The following is a 26729-nucleotide window of genomic DNA, read 5'->3' on the forward strand; positions in this document are numbered from 1 at the left end:
ATATTTTGGCTGTCTACAGCAGAAGGTAAAATGACATTATTTAGATGTATTTGCCATCATGGTCTAACAATATGCTACTTTTACACAGGAACAAGGTACATATACTTTTAATACACTGACACAGTAGTGAGTAGCATTTGTTGATCCATTATTAGGCATGGAATTAGGATTTTATTATAACATTTTTAAAAATGACAAAAGAAAAATGTTACTCATCTTCATTAGTCCACAATTTAAAAAGGAAATATTTAGCTTTCACATCTAAAAAGTATCCAGTATTGCCTTATTAAAAATATTCCTTTTCTTTTTGGTTCAGAAATTGTTTGGAGTACCAAGTTAACTTTTGTTGTATTTGATTAGCTTTCTTAAGAATTGTCTTTGACTTGCTTCCAGTTCTCTCTTTGCCAGAAAAGATATCTTTACATATTGATGAGCTGTTTTTCTAAGCAGACCCACTTCAATTATATAAAAATAATGTTTATTCCAGAAAGAAGTTGTCTGTATTTCCAAGAGGTTACTTTCATTTCACATTAAAATAGTTTGCTTACTCAGATGATTCCAATATATTGCAAATAAAAACAATAAAGGGAAAGAAAGGTCCAAGGTGATTCATCTATTTGATTTCTTCACTGGGTATTGCTTAGGTGATTATAAGAAAAATCCAAGTTTCTATGCACAGATCAGTTTTAGTGGACTCCTTAAAATGGAAGGCAATGACTAATATAGCTGTTTTTCCACTGTTAGAAAAAAAAAAAAATCAGTAGAGAGGAAGTATAAACCTCTGGATTTTTTTCAATTCCATTTCAGTGCCTAGACAGTATTACATATTTTTGTAGAACTTCTTTCTCTTGTATGTGCCACTACAGTACATTACTATCTTCCTGTTTTTCAACAGCAATAAAAGTCAATTTTCACACTCATCTGTGTTTATCTCTGTGAATTATCTTGATATGCAATACCAGCTCACTTTCCTTCTTCTAAAAATACCAAGTTGTTTTGCACCTTGCAAAAAGATTAAAAAAGGAAGCGAAATCACCAACTTGTTTTGCCTGCAATGACAATTAAGATGATTTCCATCCAGATGGTGTTACGTATTTGAAAACACAAAGACCTTTTGGCTGGAATGACAACAACATCTGCAAAAATCAAACAGCATCATCCATCCCAAGAATTTCCTGAAGATATCCTGCCAATTACTTTTACTAGTAGGTGACGATTAATCGTAACCTGTCTGGCATCTGAGCAGAGATCTGATCCCTGACCAGAAAGAAAAGCTATATTCAGACAGAGCTGAAAGCAAATTTTGCCAGGACCCAAGATACTGAGCACCATTATTTTTAGAATATTCACAACTCAGATTATCTCATATTGCTTTGGGGGGCTTTTGTTGTTGATGGTGGTGTTCAGGCTTTTATTCTCTGTACAATTGAGGCCTTGTAGGTGTAAGTCTGCTCAGTTTCTTGTGGGAGGTACAGAAGTCAACTTCCTGCCTCTCCCAAATTACGCTAGAGATCATCAGGTGATAGAATTCAATGAGTGCTATTAAATTGCTTTTTGGAGGGAGGGGTTATAAGCAGAAAATAATGCTTGAGAATATAATTTGAGGGTGAATTCAGGTGACCTCAAAAGTCTGCATGTCTCCAGAGTCTCTAAAAAGCCAATTTTCAGACTGTGGCAATCATTCAAATCCTGACTTTTACTTTGCTGATAAATAGTTCTGCTTCTCCCCGTGGGATAACTTACTAAACACGATAGCATGCATCATCTTTCTACATATGGTAATATTGTTCATCTCTCTGGTTAGAGATATAATTATAGGTAAAGTTGTTGAAAATTCTTGGTTTCTGGGATAAATACTTATGCAAGGTGACTGTAAGTTCAGCTCATATTTGGCCAAATTTTTCTGTCACAAGTATGTGAAATATCCCACTGATTTTATAGTAAGGGAACGTATACAGGGCAAAGGACCGACCACCTGGTAAAAATATTACATTTGCCTCTTTTAAATGTAACTATTGCATCATATTCTATTCATGTTTTGTATTCTTTGCCCTCCTGAACTGGTAGAGGGAAGTAGTTAATCCCTTTTTTCTACATTGCAGAAGTTTTCCAGCCAGTTACAACAAAATAAACTTTTCTGCCCTCTGACCTTTCTGAACAAGTGCTCAAGAAATAGTGATCCAATTCTGTCCCTTGCTGAATACCACTCTATTAGGGTATTCAGAGCCTTAAACTCTTTGAATGTCTTTTTCTTTTCTTCTTGATTTTTTTTTTTTTTTTTTTTTTTGCTAGCCCACAGAAGCATGAAGTATAGCAATGCCCAATGTGTTTCTAGGCTGTGCAAAAAGGCTGCTGCTCCAATAGTCAAGTTTGTGTAAACTTTTCTTTTAGGAATCTGAAAAAGAGCAAGCTTATTTTCAGGTACTGATGTATGGCCAAAGTCCAGTGTCAGTCATCAGGCTGTATCTTAAACTGCTTTAAATTGCCAATTTTTATCAATTTAGGATATAGTCCATTGAATATATACATTTTATCATATTTCTATAGTGTGATGAGCTCAAATACAGTGGTCTGGAATGTGTGTTGTGTTAACTTCATGCTGTAGTGTCTGGTTAGACTTCAAAGTACATTTCTACATTAATTAGATGGTACCCTTTGGTCCTGGCCAGACAGCTCTAGAGATTACTGAAGGCAAATTGAAGAGAGTTCTAAGAATAACAATAAGGACTGGAAGGATAGATATCCAAAGAGATATTAGAAAATCTAAAATGCTGGTCATTCCTCCCTACCACCACTACCACCTCTTAGTGACTCAGAATAGAAAGCTGTTAATTGTTTCTATTTATTGATTGCTGCAAATCTCAATTAAAACCTATTTAAACTCTCAGCACGGGAGAATAATTGCTCACTGTGCTGCCATAGGCATGCATGACCTGTGCCATGGTAAGCAGGGGGAGTCAATGTCAAAGCTGTCTCATGCCCTTAGTGGGGTCCAATGTCTCTATAACATTATGATTCCGTACAGAATCATAGTGCTGGGGTTTTTTCAAAAGTAATTTTGAAACTGAGGATAATGAACTGTCCTGAGAACTATTCAGAAATGACCACTACAAGCTGTGCCTTTTCTTTGGGTCGTGGATAATAACTCTAGCTCAAAATTAGATCTTAGAAGGACAGCCTAAGTGTAGTTTAGATTTGGTGATACAATTGCCCAGTTAATTTCCTTTGTGAGTTAATACAGCTGCAGGCTAGATAAAACAACCTCTTGAGATTTTCTGCTTGATTCTGCAGGTTTTGGGGCAGATATGCCCTACTTATGTCCTAGTTTGTTGCCTCTCTTTACTGATCTGTAGATGGTGCAGACACAGTAATTGACAGCCATTGACATTTCACGCCTATTCTTAATAAATTGAATGTGTGAACTCTGAGCATTTTCTGTGAATTTATAGCAAAGACTCTTTTGATGTCCAAGTGATGATCCAAAAGTGGTTAAGTATTATTTGTTTTTCTATTCAGATAAAATCAAATTTTAAAAAATCACAAGATTCATTTAACCTGTATTGTCTCAAAGTATCATTTGTATTAAGAAGAAAGGATGTTTCAACATATTAGCATTAAATGCAGGCAGAAGACAAAGCTCCTATAAACATATTCTTCCTTTGAAGAGTATGAAAAAGAGAAAGATAAAGGTTTGTGTAGTAGTATGAGCATGTGCATGAGCTTTGAGCAGATGAGAGATTGTCATTGGTTAAATTTCCCAATAATCATAGAACCACAGAATAGTTTGGCTTGAGAGAAGCAACATCTAGTTCCTGCCAAGGGCGGGGAGACCTTCCACTAGACGAGGTTGCTCAAAGCTCCATCCAATCTGGTCTTGAACACATCTGGAAAAGGAGCATCCATTCCCAACCCTCTTTCAGTTTAAAGCCATTTCCCCTTGTTCTATCATTACATGCTCTTGTAAAAAATCATCCTGACATTATTTCCGTAACTTTAGAGATTGTCCTGATGGTACATCAAGGTGTTGGGACGTGGCACAATATCCAAGGATAGCTTTTGTGTTTCCCCCTTTAGCTGGTTCATTCCCATGATACTTATGAATGCTGAAAAATCTCACAACGTCCAAGAAGCTCATGCTAGGAAAGTTGCATTGGGGAAGGGATTTAAAGTAAAACAATCCCTTGTGATGATTTATGAGGCCTCCTTTTCTATCATGATTATTCTCTCAGTCACATTATTCATCTCCCAGCTGGCATGAGAAATGCTGATAGTTTAGGAATGCCAAGCACACCTCCATCAGTAAGACAAGCAATCCAGAGTTTCTGACCACACTTAAGCGGTCTAAGGTAGCCCAACACTGGCCTTCCTCTGTGAGGTGGGGAACTTGCACTAGAACATCTTGCATGTAAGTTTTGGGTAGTTGCATTACTGGCCTTTAGTTACTTGTTCTACATGTTACTGTTTTAGTGACATTGGACAATACGTAAGTGTAATCTGTTACACACATGAGTTCTGGGGTCACTTTTTGTATTTTTCATGAAGGGGCCTTGTTGTTAACATGGTGCCTGTCAAATAAAAAATATTTTGCCAATCTTTTAGTATCCACAAAACGTTTATGTAATCTCAGGGGTTTCTTGAGTGGTACTAGGTGAAATGTCTGAAGTTTAGATATGAAATTTAGGTATGTTTAGATAAGAAAATCAAGCAGTTTTAACACACTCAGAAGTGACTTTCAACCACTGCAAACTTTTCTTAGGATGCTGATTTCATTCCAAGAAGGGTTTATTTTTATTTATCTTACACAAGTTCCCAACAAGTTAAACTACACTGAAATAATGTGCCTGCCTGCCTTCCCTACCTCCTAGGGAAACAGCCAGGAAGGGCTGTCTTAGGCAGTGGACACATTCTTTCCTTCTCTATTTCCAGCTGAGGAGTTAGAGTTTTAGTGGGAGTTGAGGATGTGAAGAGTGAAGAAGATGAGAGAGAAAAGTGTAAATAAAACACCATCAGTCTAGGAAGATTATCTTCCCTTCAGCTGTTTTTCAAACAGATTCCAGTGCATTTTCTGCTCTCCTTTTTCCTCCACCTTTCTTGCCTTTAGGGAGAACCTCATCCCTGCCCTCCAGATAGAAGAGCATACACAAGTAGATAAATCCTTTGGACCAATGCTTTTAAAAATGGAAAAGAGAACTATGCTACTGTTGGCTTCTTTGTCTCTCATGTTCAGAGGGGACCAGAGACACTCAGTGGGGCAGAGGGCTTCCAGCAGTGCAGGGCAGAGGCTGTGCTCTGCTGACAAGACTGAATTAATTTCATATTTTTTGCACTGGGGGTGCTTATAAAACTCTGTGTTGCAAAAAAACCCTGCCAGAGCTCTGGAATAAGTAGGAATAAGGGCAGGAGCAAGTCACTTATTTTTTTTTAAACATTGTCCTATTAAAAGTGATGGAGGGTGACCAAAACCCCCAGTAAGCATTTTAATAATTTCTGGACTAAATGCATAATTCCCAATATTTTGGGTGACCTTATTCTTTTTTAAGTTCTAAGAACGATTTTTAGGGGCATACACTGCTCTTCTAATGATCTCTAACTTGCTGGTTGCCAATCACCACTAAATAAAAATGGCTGTTCCATTGCTACTCTGCTCGGAGGCACTGGGACAAGTCAAGATTACCCTGTCACACTGTTTTTTCAGCACAGTCCATATTGCTCAAGACATTCCAGCACCTTCTATGTTAGCCTTGGATCCAAATAAACACAACTAAATATAGAAAAGAAGTTTGCTTTAGGTGGGTACATGTACGCTACGTGTCTATGCTGGCAGTATAGTCAAACAGGATCTAGGGTTTAGTTCAGCAGAGTACAGAGCAGTGCCTGTCTCCTGTTACACGATATTCCCTTCTCCCCAGTCACTTCTCCTGAAGAGTTCAGCTTTTCCAGGTCCAAGAGCATAGCTGCCAGATCTAGGGATATCTCAGATACCTTAAGGCATCTCAAATGGCACTGGGCAAATAAATTTGGGCAGCTGAATTTAGCTTTTCTTGTGCCAAGCCCAGAGTGTGAGGCAGCTGAGAAGCCAGCAGAAGCCTTCCTGAGGATTAGCTGCACCTCTCTCAACTGACGTGATTACCTTGTGCTGCTTGGGGAATTTAAACACCTGCTTCACATGTAGACACCTAAATTTAAATATCTTCACATGGAGGTCAATCAAATTTCATCTATTTTTTTCTCACCTTCTTTAGAACTTTTCCTTGTCAGTTTTCCTTTCTCAATTCTCACCCAGACCTCCTGTATCTGGTTGCTGTGAGCTTGAGATTTGTATTGTGCAAAGACACCATGTCCACTTCTGTCTCTTCTTCATCTCTGAACTTGCTGGATTAAGAAGCAAATCCAGCATTTTTGGTACCCAATTATGTAACCACCTATGATTCATGTAGTAGCCCAAGACATTTTAAAATATCAGAGCATAAAACAGGCAGAAGGTCAGCCTAGGCCAACAAGGAACGTCAAACAGTGACACCAGCCAACAATGAGCAGCGGGGAGGACTGCACAAGCAGGGTAAACACACAGTGATATTTCTCTACAAGAGTTTCTCAGCCCCCAACATCCTGCTGCTTGAAGACATCCTGAACCAGAAGCAAACTTTTGGTATTAATTAGCCCAGGATTAAATCTTCTCCCATAAGAGCATCCAGCTGGTTTTAAACCTACGTAGATTTCTATCCCGTTCTGACAAAAGTTTCACAATTTAGCAGGATAATCCTTAAACCACAGAAACAGATTGTCTGTACCCTTGGAATTGTATTGAATCATTTTCTGGGTCATTCTTGTAGGAGCTATGCCAGGGACAAGATGTGTGTTTATACCCAACACAAAATTAAAACTCATATCAAGAACCTACTTTCAATTTTTCACCAACAAACATGGATTTAGATTATCCTTGCATGGAAACATACAAACACCACAAAAACCTAAGATTAAAATCAGGTATTTCTTACAAGGGCTCTTTAAGCTTTTAAAGTTTGCCAAGGAATTAATCATGAGGTGAGGAAGAACAGAGCTTGTTCTGTGCTTTTCTACCCTATGCATAACAGCATGTCTACCCCAATCCTTGTAAAAGGACATTATGCCTTCTCACAGCATCCATGTGCCATCACTTTTCTGCTTCTCCTCCTCTCCCCTTAAATGTTGTTCTGGCTCTAAGGACAGCTGGCTGATTAGTACGTGCACACCAAAGTCACTGTCACTTGAATTTGTGACCTGAAGAAATAAATCCTAACACTTGCTGAGCTTCAACTAACTTTCCAGGCTTCCAGCTAAAGGAATGCTTCTGAGTACCCAGTGCTGTATTTCCTCCCTTCCAGGAAATGATACATCAAGGCAGTTTTGTCCAGAAACTTACATTTCTCAAACACACAGTGTCTGTTCTCATAGGAAATTAGTACTGTGCTTTTAAGTCAGATTCTACCAGACTCTGACCAAAAATAGGCCTGCCCTATTTTTTTCTTACCTTAGTTTTCTTTTTTGTCTTTGCACAGAAAAGTTGTTATGAAAAAATAGATAAAGGGGGAAAGTTCTAATCCATCTACTGATTTGTACAGTTTGCTACATCAGGTTTCAAAGATCCTAATGACGTTTCTTTAACATCACTCCTTCTATCCATATGCTTTGAAAATTGTGACCCTCACTTTTTACCCTGGAGATTCCTGAGGTAGTTTTTGACAATAGCCCTGATCTCACATCCCTGTCTCAAACAGGAATCTCTGTGTTTTGGATTCCCATCCACTACAGGAGTCCCTCTTTTGTCCCTCTCATTCAGCTCACCTAGGTGTATATACTATTTACTGATACTTGGACATTAATGCTTTCTGTAATGTATTTCTTTCAGACATCATTGTTCTCATCGCTTCAATAGCAGTTGTTTCTGCAAAAACTCAAGGTAACATTTTTGCAACATCAGCACTGAGAAGTCTTCGTTTCCTACAGATCCTTCGCATGGTGCGCATGGACCGAAGAGGAGGCACTTGGAAATTATTAGGTTCTGTAGTTTATGCACATAGCAAGGTATGTAATCCTAAAAACTAATTTTGTCTGGTTGATATCTTCACTTGATGTGATTCAACAAGTGACCAAGGAAATAAGCATTTATCAGTTTTGAGAAGAATACCCAAAGTTTTCTGAAGTAACACCAGTTGTAATATGAACTAACACAGATACACCAGGCCATGGCTGTTTAATACTAACAGTTTTTAGAGAGCTTGAAAATGTTGTTCTTGATGTGCAGCTGTAATTTGTTATATGCTGGGGACGTTGCTAAAGCATCAAACCATAAGAGTAGATCCTGTCAATTTTCAGAATTTGTTTCCATAGGGAAGCATTTGACTCATAACTGCACAGATGCCAAAAAAGCATTTATATAGATAATTTCATCATGTCTTCTTGAAATGTCATTCTATTCAGTCCATAAAATGGGAATTGATCTCTGTTCTGTTTTATCTAGGAATTAATCACAGCCTGGTACATAGGATTTTTAGTACTCATCTTTTCATCTTTCCTGGTTTATTTGGTGGAAAAAGATGCAAATACCGAATTCTCCACATATGCAGATGCTCTCTGGTGGGGCACAGTAAGTACAGAAAAATAACATGGACTCTCTTACCAGAATGCTAAAGTGCTTTGAATTTCACCTACTGAGGATTTTAGCTTAGTGTTCTGTTCAGTGAATTGTTTTCACTGACAAAAAATGGTCTGAGAAGCTTCCTCCTTCAGCTATTCATTTGCACATTGACAGATTATTTCAGTCCATCCAGCAGAACAGCTGTTTATGTGTTTCTGCTGCAAACCAGACCACTAAACCTTCAAGAGAAGAAAGCATTGTACTTTTTAACCCTTAGCCTTTCAGTAATATAGTTTGTAATATGGCCCCACAAAGAGCTGTTTTGATACAAACCAGAGGGCTCTAAGTGGCAGTGCAGGAAGAGGAAAACGTGTCAGGAAAAAAGAGAGAAAAAATCTTACATCAGCTTTGGCATGAGAGTATAATCAGTGCCCTTTATAAGATGTTTCTCTTTCCTCTGTACCTTGAGGACAAAGACCAAGAATGCATATGTCAATTCTGGTTCAGCAGTGTTATTTTTTACAGGTATAAAAACCCTGATTTACTTGAGATCATGGTTAACTATCAAATCAATAGTTTTTACTTTGTTGAAATCTGTGGGATCTAAGTACATGCCTGACTGCTTTTCTGAAGGAAGATTATATGAATACAGTTAAAGAAACTAGGCTTTCAATGAATAAAAAATGGCCTAAGTTTGAAGTTTTGATTTTTTTTTTTTTAATGGCATAATGTGTAGGAGTTTTTGCTTAAAAATGCCCTATAGTGATCCAGACTTCATCACTGTGTGAGAGTTACTTAAGCAGCTTAAGAAATCTGCCCCAACAAAGCCCAAGGCAGTTATAGTCAGGCAGTATAAAAGTGCTTTTCTTTTCCTTCTGGTGCAGTAGAACACACACTGTGTGCTCTGGCAGAGTCTGGTTAGTGAAATGATACCTGGGAGATCATTAATGCTGACAATAACATAGAGCACTCATTAGTTTCCTTGGAATAAGTGTGAGACCTGAGCCAGCCTCTGCCACCTTTCCTTATCAGAATAATGCAAAAATGAAGCTTTCTCACCTCAGACCTCTTGCTGACAGGATTTCATCTAGATTTAGTAGTATCTGCAGACTCACAGCATACACACAGGGACTGCACAAAAGCCCTTTCCAGAATGTCTTAAATTATTACAAATATTTGTAAGAAGTTTTGTCTGCATTTTGAGCTAAGGTCAAGGTCACTTACTAATATTAGGGGTAGTAAGTGTATTTGAAATTTGTTCATCTAAGGGCTAGTCATTTGTTGCATGTCCCTAGAGACTATATTTCTATGTTATCACTGCACAAAACTAGGAGCTTGAAAAAGCCAGACCTACTAAATATTATGTGTACATATTCAGGAAATACATTTTGCTGAAACTTGTTGCTTTAGAGCATCAAGTCAGATCACTGATAAAATACACATTTTATCCTGTAGTACAAACACACACAAAATTCATATTGGCTAAAGTCACAAGACAAGGTTTTGCATTCAGTTGCATCACTGCAGTTTATTTCCCATTTCTTCAAAAGCTGAGTTCTGGGTTTGCCTTAAGGCATTCTCACCTTCCTGTATTGACACGGTTGTGAAGCATCTGGCAATGGATGCCCTCACTGATGGGTAGCCCAGCTCTGGGAGTCTGAAAACACTGTTATCCCTTTTGGGTGGCAGTGGGGGATATGGTCCTGTAAGAGACCCTCCTGTGGCTGTGCATGTTCTTGGGAATGGATCTTTTCAGACATTTGATTTCCCAGGAAACCGCCTCTACTGCTCTGCAAGGCCCTGTGTGCCTTAGCCCTGGACTGAGCAGAGGATTGTGCCCACCTGCCAGCTGGAATGGGGAAACCTATGCACAAAGAATGAGAAAGTCCCAGAAAACTCAGAGCTCCACTCTGGCATCTGACTGTGTTAGATCCAGATCCTTCTTCCTGAGCAGCTCTAGCAGTGGGAACAAGACCTTTATTTTGGAATTTGCTTCTCCAGTCCCTGCTGACTGCGATTTTTAAAGGAAAAGCCCTGCTAGGAAATAATCATTGTCTAAAGTGGTGCTTAAAATATTTTGTACACTATGAAGTGAAAGTGCATGACTCAGAGGTTATATAAGTAGTGCAACTGAGAAAATCAGGAATCTTGCCTAGATTTCAGTGGGAAAAACAACAAATTTTATTTAAAAACCTGAAAACAATATTTTGTATTGTATATTTCTATATATTTTCTTCTTTCCCCAGTGTATGACATTAAAACATTTAAGTTTTTAATGCACTTAAGCAAGTGCACAAACTTACTAGAAAACAGTGTTCCCCCTTACCTGATGTCTTTGCCATTTTAATAATAGTAATTTTTTTTACAATATGTAAAACAGCATGTGGGAAATGCATAATGTGCTTCTTAGTCATGGTTGTTTTTACTGCCAGAGTAACCCACATGCAGATTTTTGAAAAGGACAAACTGTATGGCATTTTAGGGGAAATCAATGCTCAGTCTCATTGATTTGTTTATTTGCAAAAGTTATTCTGCTTTAAACCACAGATTATGTACCAAACTCTGAACTGAATTTTGTCATGGCAGAGGTACAAGAAAGAAAAGGCTGCATCAAAGGCACAAATAGTCACCCTAAATTTCAATCTTTTAGAGGCACTTATGCTTTTCCCTACAGGAGCAGAACTAGCATGCTGCAATTAATTCATTCATTAATCCAGATTACTTGAGGACCATACACTGCTATGGTTATTTCACTGACACCATTTCTGAAGCCCATATTTATATACAAAAATGAAAGACAGGATATGGCATCCAAATTTACGTATGAATACTCCACTGTATTTGCAATTTCATGCTGTACTGTGCAATCTGCTATTTAAACATCATGTTAATATTACTACTGTGAATATTTTTGTGGTTGGGATCCACACAGTGTTGCCTAACACAGCAGCACACAATGGTGATTGTTAAATGAAGAGCTCAAGTTCAGAATTTGCTTTAGTAGAGAAGATAAATTAATTTAATTAATTAATTTAACAGAAGAAAATAATGAAACCATATGGAAACAAAAGGTCAATTAAAAAAACCTAAGTATTTCAAAACCAAACCATACATAGTTTTCTGGGATATACTGATGTGAACTAGAACTGTGGATACTTATAGTGACATTTTGTTTGTACATTAATTAGCTTTAGCTGCAAATTTAATGCAGCTGAAGTTTCTGTCCCTCTTACACATTTGATAGAATTTCTTTTAATAAGTCTTGATCTTCTAGTAGTACCCAATAGTTACAGTTGGATACATAATGGGTCTAGCACTCCACAGTGACCTGTTAGTGAACAAAACATACTACAATTAATTACATTTGCACAATGACTAGCTGAAATGAGTTAACACTGATTAAATTTTTCCTATTTAATGTAATGATAGCATGAACAAACTGTATTTTTTTCAGTTAAGTGATGTCAGGTAACAATCCAAAAGGTAAGTACTGCTAGGACAATTTAAAATTACATCAGAAAGAAATATTAGGGTAGAGAATGGCCTCCTGAGTCCTATCTCATCTAATTGAAGTAATCTAAGTTGTATCATCACATTCATTATTATATTACCTCATTCATATTAGCATATTTATTAGCTCCAGCAATGAGATAATGGATGGTCTATAATCATTGTGAGTTTTGAGCCTGGTCAGAAGACACTGCCTACTTTGGCTAGCCTGTTGAGACCCCTCATTTATAGAAATAACCTAAATGGAGTGGTTTGAACCTGGTGTAAAAGACAGGACTCAGCTAGCTCATTTAGCCATGCAGGAGTGTGAGTCAGCTATTTAGACATAGGCATACAGTACCACCAAAGATCTCTTGGGCAGTCTGCTTCCTCTCCTGTGGGTGGTCCCTGTTCAGATGCCCTAGTACAACTCTGGTGGTACTAGAATTTTTTTTGCAGACAAGCCCAAGTCCTACATTTTGGGATAGGATGAGTTACCTTTGAGCTTTGGCCACTTCTCTCTTACCCACACAATGCTAGCTGTAACTTGTGTCTGCTTCTCACATGATTAGCAGTGATTCTGGAAATTTCTTACACTGCTGTGTTTTCACATCCAGTCATTTTACACACCCTGCTCAGTTAATTGAGTCTCAGGATTATGCCAGTCAAGGGCTGACCAATGGTTTGCCAGTCAATGGCCTGGCCAAGTGCACTAGCAGCACTTACAAAGATGCAGTGGATTATTCCCAAACTTGACCCTGACATTGTCCAAAAAACATTTTTTAGTTGTGTGGTGAGAGTAGTATAAAATGAAGATCAAACCCCTTTGCTCAGTGTTGAGTAAGACAGTACAGCATGGTGCTGACACCTATACACTCCTGTAAAGACCATCCTGACATAAAATAGCTCAAAGTGAGCAAGAAGCAACTGATATTCTTAATCACAGACTGATACCATTAAGTCCTTAGTACCTAGAAGAATTGAGGGAAAGGCTTGATAGGGTCTTGGTATTTTCTTTGGAGAAATTCCAGAGAGATACTCTGTGTGACTGCTGCTGGTTTTGGATTGCTCTCAGATGTCAGGTCCCAAAGGTTCAAGTTTATCAGACTACTTTGGAATACAGTTGGGTGGCAATAGCATTAATATGCAGATGACGCTTTGTTCTCTTTCCCTCTCATCAGCCCAGACAGGAGATATCTCTCTACTTTCCAGCAACTGGCAGAGATAGGGAGCTGGATGGAAGCCAAGAAAGCAGGCTCATTCCAGAGCTCCAAACTGCTTTTCAATAACTGGCCTGGAAACAAATTTTGAGGAACCTTTATTCGGGGATTCATTTGTTCAAGTGTTTCATTCCTCTTGGGTTCTTAATAGCCTCAAACTGTTCTGCAGTTGCCTTCTGATGTGAAGAGCTGTAATTATCTTCTTCAACAAACAAATCAATCCCCTCTGCCAGGCCAAGACCATGGCTGCACCAGCTCATCTCTGCCAGAAAAGGGAGAGTTGCATTCTCATGTTCCTTCTTCCCTCTTACTCCATCCCGGTCTCTCGTTGCCTTATGCAGGCTCTGGAGCTTGTTAGGCATGTCTGTGAGCTGACACGGCACCAAAGCAGCAGAAACAAACCACTCAAAAATGTGGATCATTTTCTGTCTCTTCCTGGGTGGCAGTGGCTTGCCAAAGAGTCCAGAAATGCTCAGAAGAGGAGATGGGGCAGGGACGTGAAGAGGAGCAAGGAAGAGTGAGACCTAATAGGCATGCAAGGTGGTGTGTCTGTGACCAGGCTAGTGTTACAAAACTTGAGACTTGATAACCACTTGAAAATTCAGCTGCAGCCTGAATTCATCTCTCTTTCTTAGTCCCTGTGGCTTTCTCAGGGTAAATTACACCAGCAGCTTGTTCCCAACAATGGGAGCAATTAAAAGCACTGTTTACTATCTACAGAGTTCTAAATAGTTGAAATCTAATTACTTCCAAAAGACTTTCCTTCTTTTGTCCCGTGGTGACCCTGACATTAAATAGAATTGTTTTGGTCATCTTGCCTAGGAACGAACTTTGAGGAAGCTGGAAGCAAAATAATGTCTCTAGAAGGCAATTTCCTGAAGAATCTGTTGCTGCCAGAATATTTGCTAAGCCTGAACTTGCCCACATTTGGTACACGATGTAAAATAATTCTCCATGCACATGTTCTCCCTAATAGCAGGCCCCGGAGTCCTTGGCACTCAGCCTACTGTTGTCTATCTTTGTCCTTTAACATCGTGTGCCGCTGCCTGAGCACGCGCCCCGCAGCCTCCTGGCCGGCCCTCGGGAATCCTCCGCTCTGCCCACACCTTCTCCAGCTGCCTACACCAGGCACTTGTGTGGGTCTGAACTCTGTGAAAGCACACAGACACAGCTCTTCTGCCAGTCCAGTCCCCAGGTATGGGATTGGTGTGTTCTTCCTGAGCCACAAGCAGCCTGACTCCTTCAGTCAGGGAGAGCCTTCAGACTCATCTTTCGCTTTCGAGATGCTCTCAGTGAGCCCCAACCACACACCATTATCTCAGTGGCCATGTTGCTCATGGCCAGTGGTCAATGAGCCCTCCCACCTGCACGAAAACTTGCCTCCCCTGTCTCTTTGACCTGTCCACAGGCAGGTCTGAGCTAACATGGTCCAACAGCCCGAGGTACCTCTGGCTCTGGTGCTGTGCAGTAACCTTTGGACCACCATGTCAGGAGTGACATAGATGTGTCTGAGCCTGTCAGGAGGAACGGGAAAGGACCAGAAACTTCCTCCCAGCTTTTCATTAGTGTTTTTTGTGGTTCAGAAGGGAATTCACTTCAAATTGTACTGATGGGTTTGCAAAAAATGCAACTGCTTCTTGCAATTTCTTTGATTTTATATCATCTGCAAGCATCAACTTCTTCCCTCCTGTATTGTTCCAGTATTATCTCCATGTAATTTATATTTGTTTCATTAGATAAATACATACAGTCATATTTTCATGCAGAAAATAGGTGAAACACCTTCACATCTATAGAAAAGAACACTTTTTTTCTTCCCAACTTATAGAATTTCCTACCATTTGCCTCAAATTTGAGATCAAGGTAATTTTTCATTATTTTTTAAACTTATTGCTTATTTAGGTGTTTTTCTCACATTTATTATTTATCTCAGTTTTATTTAGCCATAAACAGTATTACGTTTTTACAGAAAAGTGTCAATGTTAGTATAATTGTGTTAATTTTTTTAGAAACCGCTATATGTTTCAGATGTCTTGGATTAATTAGTGGAAATGTTGCTTCATGCAATGTAAATAATCTGCAACTAATCTGTTAGTGGCTTCTGGTAAACCCCATTGTTAATTAATTTCTTTTTAGATCACATTGACAACCATTGGCTATGGAGACAAAACTCCTCTTACTTGGCTTGGAAGGTTGCTTTCTGCAGGATTTGCTCTACTTGGCATTTCTTTCTTTGCACTACCTGCTGTGAGTATGCCTATAAAATTAATAAAAAATAATAGAAACTCCGGTAGGTCATGCCACTTTTATGATACAAAAAGCTGAAGGAAGCTACCTACATGAAGAACAACTCTTTAAGGCTTTCTGCTCTGCAACAATACTTGTGAAGTGTTATCCAAAATCCAAAGAAAAGGTTTGGTGTCCTTGCTTTGGTTTTGGGAAGTTTCTCTGGCTTGGACAAAACTGGGAAATTAGGCTTCATACTATTTAGAAAAGTTGAAAATCCTTCCATTTGTTATTAATTGCAACATATATTACTGCTTTTCTTTCAAATTTTCCAAAACAAAACAAAAATAAAAGCACATTATATGATTTTCTAACTTAGATTATTGTGGAAAAAATAGGTATTTCTAATAGCTTTTTTTGTATGGCCATGTTCAAGCTACCAACAGAGAGTAGTAGAAGGCCTTAAATCAACTAATGGTTAATGATGTTGAATGCAAAAGGTGCAGCTATCATTTTCTGTGAATCATTGTAAATAAAAATTGTAGTTTATTTATGTTATTTCTATCAATGTTCAAGAGACTAATGGAAATGGGAATTATCTAATAAGTAAAATATAGTGTAGCTTCAGAAATAAATCCTCATTTTTTTGAGTGAATCTCCTTTTTTATTTTTAATTAGTTTTGAATAAGCATGAAATGAGAAGTGGCAATTGTAATTTTTGTATTGTTTCCAGTGCAATGTCTTTTGATATTTTAATACTCATATGCTTTTTCTGTAGATCTATACTATAAAACTAAACTATATATACTATATATATATATATACTATACTATAACATGGATGTTATAATACTTCATTTGTTTTCAACCATATAGGTAAACCAAAATTAAAAATCTACATTTGCTGACAGCATTAAATCATCTGGTGCACTGCATTTATTTCTTACTCTAGCTACAAAGAGTATTTCAGTATCTTTGACATACTATAATGCATTATAATTATAAACCATTACCTGTTTGTGAATCCTTGACATTTATTGACATCTACTGTAATTAATTCCTTTTGTCATCTAGTCACCACTAACAAGAAAGCTAGTCTTAGCAGTACTACAATGAAAAGATGAATACCCTTACATATTAGAGATGCCACAACTTTTGTTCCTCATATCATATCTGTGTACAGATAGTAGTTTCCTCATAAATACTTCAGTGCTGAATCTGTCTGTAAAACGAGAGGTATGTGGGAAACTTTTGCACTTTTAGTATTTTATCCTGACTAAGGATCAAGTGGAAATATTCTTCCTTATAATGCAGACATGTCCAGCAAAATATTACGTTCCTTGCAAATAAAGAAGGAAAACATCCTCAGTCCTTGGATCTATTCAGTTAGAATCAAATTTATCTTACTTAAAGGCCAAAGGCTAAAAGAAGGGATGTTTTATAATTAGCTTTTTCATAGCCTCTAGAATAAACAATGGTTATTATTTAATAGGAAAGATAAAAAAGAAATTTATTTTTTCAATATTCTAAAATCAAAAATTATAATAAATACTGCAGATATGGGCTTTGATGTCCATATATATCTGGCATATCTGTCAGCTGGTCATTTCCTCATTCCTGACTCATGTTCCTCTGAATAGCCCTGCTTGGTTTTATAAATATGTATCTACCTCTGTGGTCTTGGTAGTTGCAAGAACATAGTGTAGCACAAAACCAGGCAATGGGTGGTCATTGGTAGCACCACAGATATTATGTAAGGAATCTCCTGCTTCACCAGGAAAAGGGGAAGTGCTTCTGTGCCTTCTACTGTCATATACTGGTCATAAATGTGTTATCTGAAGCAACCATATGGCATAACATCTTCACAAAATCTTTGGAAGTGATGATGTATATTTGTTCAAAGATTACCTACATATTGATAAAATGATATTGCAGGGCATCCTTGGCTCAGGATTTGCATTGAAAGTGCAGGAACAGCATCGTCAGAAACACTTTGAAAAAAGAAGGAATCCAGCTGCAAGTCTAATTCAGGTAAATATGACATCACCAAAAAGATAATCACAGGTGATTTAAAGTACATATTGGAACAAGACTTATTATTTCCATTTGGAAAGTTTTGTGGAAATAATATTTAATAGATTAGTTAGTTTCATGAAAAAACTGTGTTCAGTGACTTACTATGTGTTGCCATAATTCTGTACAGAATCACAGATTCATTTAGGTTGGAAAACACCTTTAAGATTATCAAGACAAACTATAACAAGACACACAGCATTTCTGTGTGTAGTTTTTGTTCTCTATCCACGTTAAAGAAACAGAGGCAAGGATACCAAATGCATGCCTGCAGTCAGAAAGCTATTTGTAAAAAGAGAAGTGATCCCTAGACAACCCAACTGATAGCACAGCACTCTTGCCTATATTAAGCTACTTTTCATCTACTACAGGGTTTAGAGAATTTCAGTGAGGGATATACATGGTGAAGATAAAAAGTGTCCTGCCCAGAGAATTGCCTTCACGATGAGTCAATTCAAAAGCTGGAAATGTAGGCACAAACAATTTTAAAATGTCTGAAATTGTCTGAAGTTGTTCTGATGTGATGGTGCAAATCAACAAAAAGTGGCACGGTATGTTTTAGGTAGCTGTTTTGCATTGGCTTTTTCCTTAACCTCCACTCCTGGTTAAAACTGAGAAAATACTCTAAAGAATCATTTTGCATCAAGCTTTACTCTACTTGATGCACTAAAAAAAAAGGTGGGGGGAAATAATCTCCTAGAGTCCTAGTTTATTTTCCTGGGATGTCAAGCATTCTATGTGTGCCATGTATGCTGGGGTTTATTTTTGAAATAATAAATCCAAATAAAGAAGCTGAGTATGAATATGCTAGAGGTCTATGCTAAGTACAGATAGTTGTTAGACTGTCTTGGAAGCATTCTTAAAGTTAATAAATGTTTTCCATTATTACTGTTCAATTATTATTAAATTCTAAATATTTCAAATATAATATTTATTAGAATAATTAACAAAAATAATTCCACTACTTTCGTGTCTAGTTTAGAATGACTGTTTGGCGTATTTTCTAACACATATATTCTAATCTACTTCTTTCAAGTTTGGTTGCCAGAGGAAACAGATAATAGATTGAGGTTTTGAATATAGCTCTTATTATTATTTTATGACAGTTCAACAGTTCAAAATATTAGTAAGACAGCATGCTAAATAGATTAAGAGTAGCTAGCTGCCTGATTTTGGAAAGTGGCTCTCAGTGAACAAAATCATTGTGAAAGGAGGACATTTGTTGTGGGATCCCATGATGAAGGCTGTTCAACATTTACATGTTCCTTTACAGGTTCAACACTTTCAGTGATCCAGAAATTAATATAAAATTGCTGGTAGAGATATCTTCTGAAGGCACAAGGCCTGGCAGCATAGGAAATACAAAAACCAGAACACAGGAATAAAACCAAGGACAATCTGGGTGACTTTTAGGATGAAAGGATCACTGCCAAATGTTTTAACACAACAAATACAAAACTTGATCTAGAAACTGAATCCAGATAATTATGTCTCTATCCCAGTATTATTGAATCAGGAAAGGATTTGATGAAGCATGAGAAATACAGAGGAGAAAGACTGGGAAAGAAGGGTCAAGAGCTTCATACAAGTTCCCAGTATGTTACTACACCTGGTTTATTAAAGTCCTTAGATACAGACCCATAAACATAATGAGGAGAAGACTGATCCTACCACTGTGTATTATGATGCTCATATCAACTCAGTATATATATGTTGATATCATACATATCAACTCAGCATCTATAATTTGTAAGTGAGACTGAAATATTGGAGAAAGCAAATAAAACATTGGAAAAATGGGTCAGGGACTGGAGAAAATTTAGTGTTCATAAATGCAGAATGTGTCTGAACTGCATATCATTGGGTCCTGTAACAGTGCCCAGGTTTTTTTAATTGTCTCTAGCTTATCAGGGTAATGTCTATTTTCTAACCAGTTACACTGTAGAATTAAGACTGTGCTAGCTCATCTGTTGCCACAGATAGACTCTTTGAGAGAGCCTTTACCTGTAGATAGCTGTAGAAAAGTTAAATATTTGGTATGGATATACTTTTCTCAATTTCATTAGCTTATAAGAAATATTTAGTGTGAGAATTATTTGAACACAGAAGCTCAGAGAGGAAGTCTTGGAACCTACTGGACCATTTAATGTAGCAGACAGGAACATAACAAGTAACTCTGGCTAAAAGCCAAAACCAAAGAGTTTCAAATTAAAAATAATGCAGAAATTTTTTGACAACAAGAATGATCAACCAATGAAGCAATTTCAAAGTGAGTAACAGGTTCTCCATCTGTTAATGAAGACTGGATGTGTTTCCGGGAGATACACAGTAGGAAAACACAGGGTATTAGATTCCATACAAGAATACCTAGATGACATTTAATGGTTGACAATATACAGGAAGCACAGATGCTCAGCTAGTACAAATTAATATAGTTATGCTGACATCAGGGAACATGTCCCAGCTTGTAGAACTAAGGCTCATGTTACTATCTACATGCATTATAAATCTAAACAATGGATACATTTTCAATGCTATGCTTTGGTTACTCACTTTTGTTAAATGTTTAAAAACACAAAATGAATAATTTCAGTGTTTCAAACCACAGAGAATGTTTCTCTTCTCTTCTAAGTGTTTTTTGTCTAGTTTTCATTATGATTTGCAGAATGTATTATGACATTTTCTTTACGTCAGACTGCAAGGTTGTGTGGGTGTCCTCAATGGACTTGTCACAAATAAATCACTGCAATGCTTTTCTGAGCATCTTTATGTGCTGAATATCTTCTGGTGCTTTCACAGAGCCAGTAAGTCTTATCTTACTGCATAAAGTGTACTGGGATTCACAAAAGTTTTGGCAGGTTTGTACTGGTATTTCCTCAATCAGCCTAACCGAGCGCATTCCAGTCTGAACAAAATCCCCTCGCTCCATAGTCAGTGTGGTGGCATTGTCACTTCATTTTCTTGGTTCCTTTGTGCTTTTCTATTGTTTCCCCATACCAGGCTTCTTGGTGGTTTTATTCTACCGACGCCAGCCGAACAAACATGGCAGCCACCTGGCGATATTATGAAAGTATTCTTCCTCCCCTCAGGCATGTATCAGTGCTACGAATGATACGAGAAAGATACAACTTGTATCAGTTACTAATCTGCTTTTCAATTTTTTGTTTCATCCCCTACTCCCTCTTGCCTTGTTTTTTCTTTTTTTACCATATATCCTGCACGTAGTGTGTATGGCGTAGTTATGCTGCTGATGAGAAATCAGTTTCCATTGCTACCTGGAAGCCTCATTTGAAGGCCTTGCATACCTGCAGCCCTACAAAGTAGGTACAAATATGGCAGCTGGTGCTGTTTTTGATGTGTGTCCAAGCTTATAGAGAACTAGTATTTGTCTGTTTTGTCTTGGTTTGTTGTCTTAAGTCCTCTCAAGTCTTCTCAATAAAAATTTAAACTAACAAATCAGATCAATATCACGTAGGAGCCTAGGAACAAATACAAATCATTGCTATTTATCTTAGAAATGCACAGGCATTAGAAACATTTTCCCAACAACCCACTCATACATCATGGTTAATGATTTACCTCATTCCAAATTATTCTTAAGGAGAAAAATATTAAGTTTAATGCAGAGCTTATTCCTTGCTTCAATGGTATGTTTATGCCTGTGCCTCTGTATAAGGCTGTAGCTGCTGATCTACCTTTCCAAAGAAAGAGTGCCTTGTGCTATTTTGTACCTGAATGCACTAGAGAATTTGCTCCTTTTTGTCATAACTTCTGATATATTCCATATTTCCTTAGGACAAACTATATATGCAGTCATACATACAGACAGCAGAAGATGACTCAAAAGACCTGTTGCCACAGTTTGGCAGACAGGAAATATTTGATATCCTAGTTTGGGTGAGAATTCACAGAGCACTGGCAGCCCAAGACTTTTCAATAATTCACTAAAAGGTTTAGCAGAAGGCAGCAAGTTGACTGATTCAATACAGGGCACAGATCAGGAAGTAAAAAATACTTGATAAAGATTAAAAAGGAGAGCGCTAAGAGCCTTATGGGAAAGCTCTGATAAGCATCTTAACTGTTGTTAATTGCAGACAGTGCAAGAGAATTAGTGGTTTCTCTCAAAGCTGGGTGATGAACATCCACATGACAGTAAAAAGGTAATTGTGTGCCAAAAAGCTCAGCCAAAAAGAAGTTTGGCTGGGTATCCAAAGCTGATCTTTGAATTTCAAAGAGTTGACAAGAACAGAGCCGTAAGTAATCCATTACCATAACTCTAATTCCAAACTGCTCTACACTAAAAGGAGCTTTTACATTAAAAGTTACATGAAGTATTGATATTTTATATATACAAACAGGTTAAAAGCAACATTAGTATAAATGGATGGATAGAAAATTACATTAATAATGAAGCTGTATCCCACATAAAATATTCTAAAATATGACTGTCCCTCAAAAGTGCATCTACTTCTTATTTTAAATAAGCATATTGCTGTGCTAAAACTGAACCTTTTTATTTACCAGAAATAAATTATCTAATAAGAAACTACAGCTTTCTGTTATGTATGTGTCAGCAATGCATTTTGCCTAAGTGCTTTGCCAACTCAGTCTGCAGTGGTATGTACTAAGCATGTTATGCATGTGTTAAAGACCTGAAAAGTTTCTTCTACAGAGGCATTGTAATTATGAGTCTTGCTTGAATGTTTGTGTGGTTGCAATGTAATGTGTGTGCTGTGCACCAATTAACATATCCATTTGCATTTATCATACATATAACATCATCTGTAACTAAATAATGTGATTACTATCTGCATAACAAATATGTTTTTCCCTCCCACTCCCTGACCTGAAGAAAAGAACAAGGGGAATCTTCTAGCAGGTTTGTAGTTTATTTTATTTCTTTTATCTGTGAAATTGCTGTTTCCTAATGACTTTTAGATGTCTTGGGTTCTGTACAGTAGAGTCAATGAACTGCAACCATTGATGGATAATAATCACAAATTGGATCTTTTTAAACTCATATGCTGCTGAAATGTGCTTCTTTGTCCTAGTTTTTCTATAGGAAAATTAGGCAATTTTTTACACATCTAACATGCTGTAGCTTTGAGAGGCTCAGTTTGAACAGTGCCAGAGCAGCCAGTGGACCAGCTTCCCCAGACCCAGCTCCTGGACAAGCACATGTCCCCAGCTTCTGCCATAAAATCGATGCAGAAATTGCAGTGGAAGTTACAGACATATAGTTTTATTTGGCAATGTGAAGAAGCCCAACCCTCCATTGCAGGGAGGACTTTTTGATGGGTCTGGTTGGATGTCACCTTTGCCCTGCAGGAGCATCCTCAAGGCTTCCTCAGAGCCATGTCTCTACATTTTCTAACTTTTCTGCCATCCCCTCCCCTAAGGAGCATTTTGGGACATAGGAGGTGGGGGGAAAGCAGCACTGCAGTGTCTCGCCTCCTCCTGGCTGCATGGCTTGCACTCCCCCATGGCTCAGTTCAAGCAGAGGAGCCAGACTGGTCCCACTGCTGAAGGAAGCCCCACTGCTGTCAGCTGGGAGCGCGGGTGGGCTCCCACCCAGCCTGGATCCCGGCTGAGCACCGACTGCCTACAGCTGGCAGCAGCAAGCCTTGGCAGGGCTATCCTCACCGGGTAAACAAAGCTCTGGAGAGCCATGTCCTGAGGCAGTGGGAGAAAATGCTGGTCTTTCCTGTACTGATAGCCCAAATCCTTACGGACAGGAAAGGCTTCAGTGGCTATAAGAGAAATTAGTCTATCTCAGAAACTCGTTAGGGATGGGAATCAGCAGGCGTTTGGCAGCTGGCACTGTGGTATCAGCATGCTCAGAGAATAGCAGACTTTACCTCCCAGCAGAAAACGCTGAAAAGCCAAGGAAAAAAGTGTTGATGACACATCAGTCCCTGAAATACATCTAGCCCCGTGTTGTACTGCGGTTCACAAATGCTTCTGGGTTACTCAGTCTTCACATCAATTACACATGTCCCATTCCACTTCCCAGACTGCTCCCCTGGCACCTGACTCCAACATTATCCTCCAAGCACATGTAACTGCTGTTAGTGTCACTGCAACTCAAGGGGACAAGATTTGCTCTGTCAGTTCTAGGATTTTTTGTATATGTTACCTCCACAGGCTGGCTAGCAACATATTGAATTAAATTATTACAGTATGATCCAAACTTCTTGCACTCACTAGCTGTATTTCCTAGTCTTTTGACAGCAGCATTTAAAATTACTTTTTTAAAGGTGACACAGAAGTTGCCAGTAAATGAGTACATCCCTCTAAAACTGGGATTTGTGCAGAGGGGAGAGGTTATTTCCAGTTGTACCAGCAAGCACTAAAAGAGACAAATTTACTTACAATAGATTAAAAAAAAATCAAAAACCCAAACAGCTGTCAAAAACCATGCTATGTTATCCACATTGATGATAACAATTGTGGCTTTAAAAGAAGTCAACAATTTAGCCATATTTACTAACTTTATTTTCACTGAATGGAAGATGTTTTTCTTTCAGAAACAATTAATACATGCACTGCTGCAAATTAATATGTAAAAATGAACTAGTTCACTTCTAAGATCATGTTCTACAGTAAAAACCCTACAGACCACTCAGACACTTAAAAAAAGGTGTATTTTTTCAGTGGCTGTTTATTGCTCTTATGCTGACATATCTCTGTATGTTTGTATCACTGAAAATACTTGTGGTGTATGTGGTCTTTTGTGGCAAAGATGTAAATGTGAACTGCTGCAATGTACTTTGAGATACCTGTCCTTGACTATATAACTGGTTTCTTACTGCAATGTTAAGTGACTTGCATGAGATTCTATGTGAACTAAGTAAGATTCTTCTTGTTTCACTCTTTAAATGAAGATGTTTTTGCACAAGCAGTACATTGGATTGCATTCTGAACATGCTCTTTGCTCTACATTTCCTTCTAAGAACAGTGAAGAAAATCTTGTATTATGTTAGGGAAAAGTTCATTATTTTCTTTCCTACCAAACTGACTTATATTAACAGAAATTAATTCTTGTGTTTTGTCATGTATAAACCTGCAGTCTTTCATTAGGTGACTAAATGTTTCTGTGCATTTGAGTTGAGAGAGCTGCGCTTATGAGGCTGCAGTGTCAGACTGATTTTAATAAAAATATGTACATTGTATTTCCCAAAATTTTACGCACAAGTATTCTAATTAATAATTTATCAAAGTATTGGTAGACAACCTCTCTGGTGGCTATAAATGAGATATTTCTATAAATTAGTTCCAGAGTTGTGCAAGTTATTTTAAAAGCCTATATCTTAAATTCTTAATATCTGTAAATGCACACACTGAAACAAACAATATTTATTTCTGTTCAGTTATACAACATGGCTGAAATAGTTCCTGTGCAGGAAACAAGATCAAGACTGATGAATCTTGTCACATACGGAGAGCATAATCAGTCTTAAACTGTGTGTAGGACATGCACTGGCTGTCTGCAAAGGATGAATGTCACCCATCTAGTCTTGTAACCCATGAGGTTGAATATGCATTCCCTATTCAGACAATTCTCTCTGGTGCAATAAGGAGCAGTTTTGCCACTACAAAATCTTCAGGGGAAAACTCAGCCCTGTTCTGAGGGAAATAAGTAAATTATGTTATGGAATTATTTCACCTCCTATAACATTTCTGTTTCTAAAAGTAGATTTAATGTAAACAACTCTGCATGCACCACATAAAAAAAGAAAATGCTAGTGATGCATAATCTAACTTGAGGTGGAAAACCTAACCCCTTACATAGCACTGGAATGCTTAGTAACAGAGTCCTCTATCTCCCCTCACTCCTAGTAAGCTTTGTAGTAATAAACAGAAGCTCTTCAGGATGTACACCCCTCGGAAACATAGGTATTCAGCATCCTGCCTATTCACATGATGTTTGAGAATGTCAACTAACATCAGGTGCATGATTCATTCACTTCCCCTCCTTAGTGCTTTAAAGTTCCTCACTTCTCCAAATGATGTTTCCTATTTATTTTTAAGTGCTTGTAAGTCCCTTTTTGCTTGTTGCCTGCAATGCCATTAACACAATGGCAGCAACACCAGTTGTTTCAAACTCATCCAGCCAGGCATTGCAGTGCACGGCACACCACAGTTTTACGAAGCCCCATTCCCCTTCTCTGCCCGAGACTTCAACTTAGGCAATGCATTAGGGAATGCATTACCATGTGGTGGTCTAAAACTGGGGCTGAATATTTTGGTAAAGCCAATTCCCAAGTCCAAGAGGATTCTTATGACCATGGCAGTTGATTTCTCCATCTAATTATTAGTGGAGAATATTAAGCTATAGCATGCTAGACAACTACAACAGACATAATGCGCAATTGCTCTTCAGAAGAATCTCCTTGGACACAGCTTGTGGATGATGTGCCTGCATCCTGTACTGGAAGGTAGAGGAATGCATGTGAAATCAAGCATCTGCTTCAGCTGAATTCTCTTGAAATTTTGTCTCTTACCAAAAACTGGTAATTCCTAGATAGATGAATCTTACGGGAAGAAGCCTACGATTCATATCTCAAGCTGATTGCATTTTTTCTTCCTTATTAAAAATAATTAAAAGACAGTAAAAGTACAAACTGATTACAGAAAATTAGGAACAAAATAGTTTATTTAGAAATTGTTTTCAAAAAGGAAAAAATGCACAAACACCCTGAATATTTGCTTTTTCTGTTTGACAATTGAACTATAAGATACTGTGGCATGAAGTTCTTGTTATTACTTATTGAAAGTATGAGATACAACACTAAATTTCTTGAGTTTGTGGCCCTACCATGAGACTGGTGGTGAAGTCTTTGAACTTTAGGTCTCACAGTATTTTCCATTGCATTTGTATTTGTTCAACTTAGCTTAATTTCAGTATAAGTATTTATAGGCTCAGTAAGAATCAACACCTGTATTAATAGGTAGCTAACTGCTGAAAATTGGCATGTGCATCTGCTTGCTGTTGTTTGCCATAGGTGATAATTTCTGGCAGTTCTAGCTTCTGTCTCAAGACTCAAAGCATTCTTCCTCACCCTCAGGCCCTCCACTTATTTCTGATTCATTTCAATTTCTTCC

At 37.9% G+C, this 26729-nt stretch overlaps 1 protein-coding gene across 5 annotated transcripts in view; it reads left to right on the forward strand.

Moving 5' to 3' along the window:
* The window catches only part of KCNQ5 (potassium voltage-gated channel subfamily Q member 5), a 277080-nt gene that overhangs the window by 219357 nt on the left and 30994 nt on the right, over positions 1 to 26729 (forward strand). Inside the window, exons 4-11 of one of the 5 annotated variants that reach the window (XM_085574760.1) lie at positions 7889 to 8064; positions 8501 to 8626; positions 15463 to 15573; positions 17487 to 17582; positions 20850 to 20944; positions 21719 to 21784; positions 22477 to 22503; positions 25464 to 25520. In XM_085574760.1, coding sequence (XP_085430886.1) covers positions 7889 to 8064; positions 8501 to 8626; positions 15463 to 15573; positions 17487 to 17582; positions 20850 to 20944; positions 21719 to 21784; positions 22477 to 22503; positions 25464 to 25520 — 754 coding nt within the window. The remainder of the gene's footprint in view (positions 1 to 7888; positions 8065 to 8500; positions 8627 to 15462; positions 15574 to 17486; positions 17583 to 20849; positions 20945 to 21718; positions 21785 to 22476; positions 22504 to 25463; positions 25521 to 26729) is intronic. The other 4 variants (XM_085574761.1, XM_085574762.1, XM_021553807.3 and 1 more) reach the window with 4 other exon arrangements.

This window comes from Lonchura striata, chromosome 3 (genome assembly GCF_050655825.1).
Source record: "Lonchura striata isolate lonStrDom1 chromosome 3, ASM5065582v1, whole genome shotgun sequence".
NCBI classification, from domain to species: domain Eukaryota; kingdom Metazoa; phylum Chordata; class Aves; order Passeriformes; family Estrildidae; genus Lonchura; species Lonchura striata.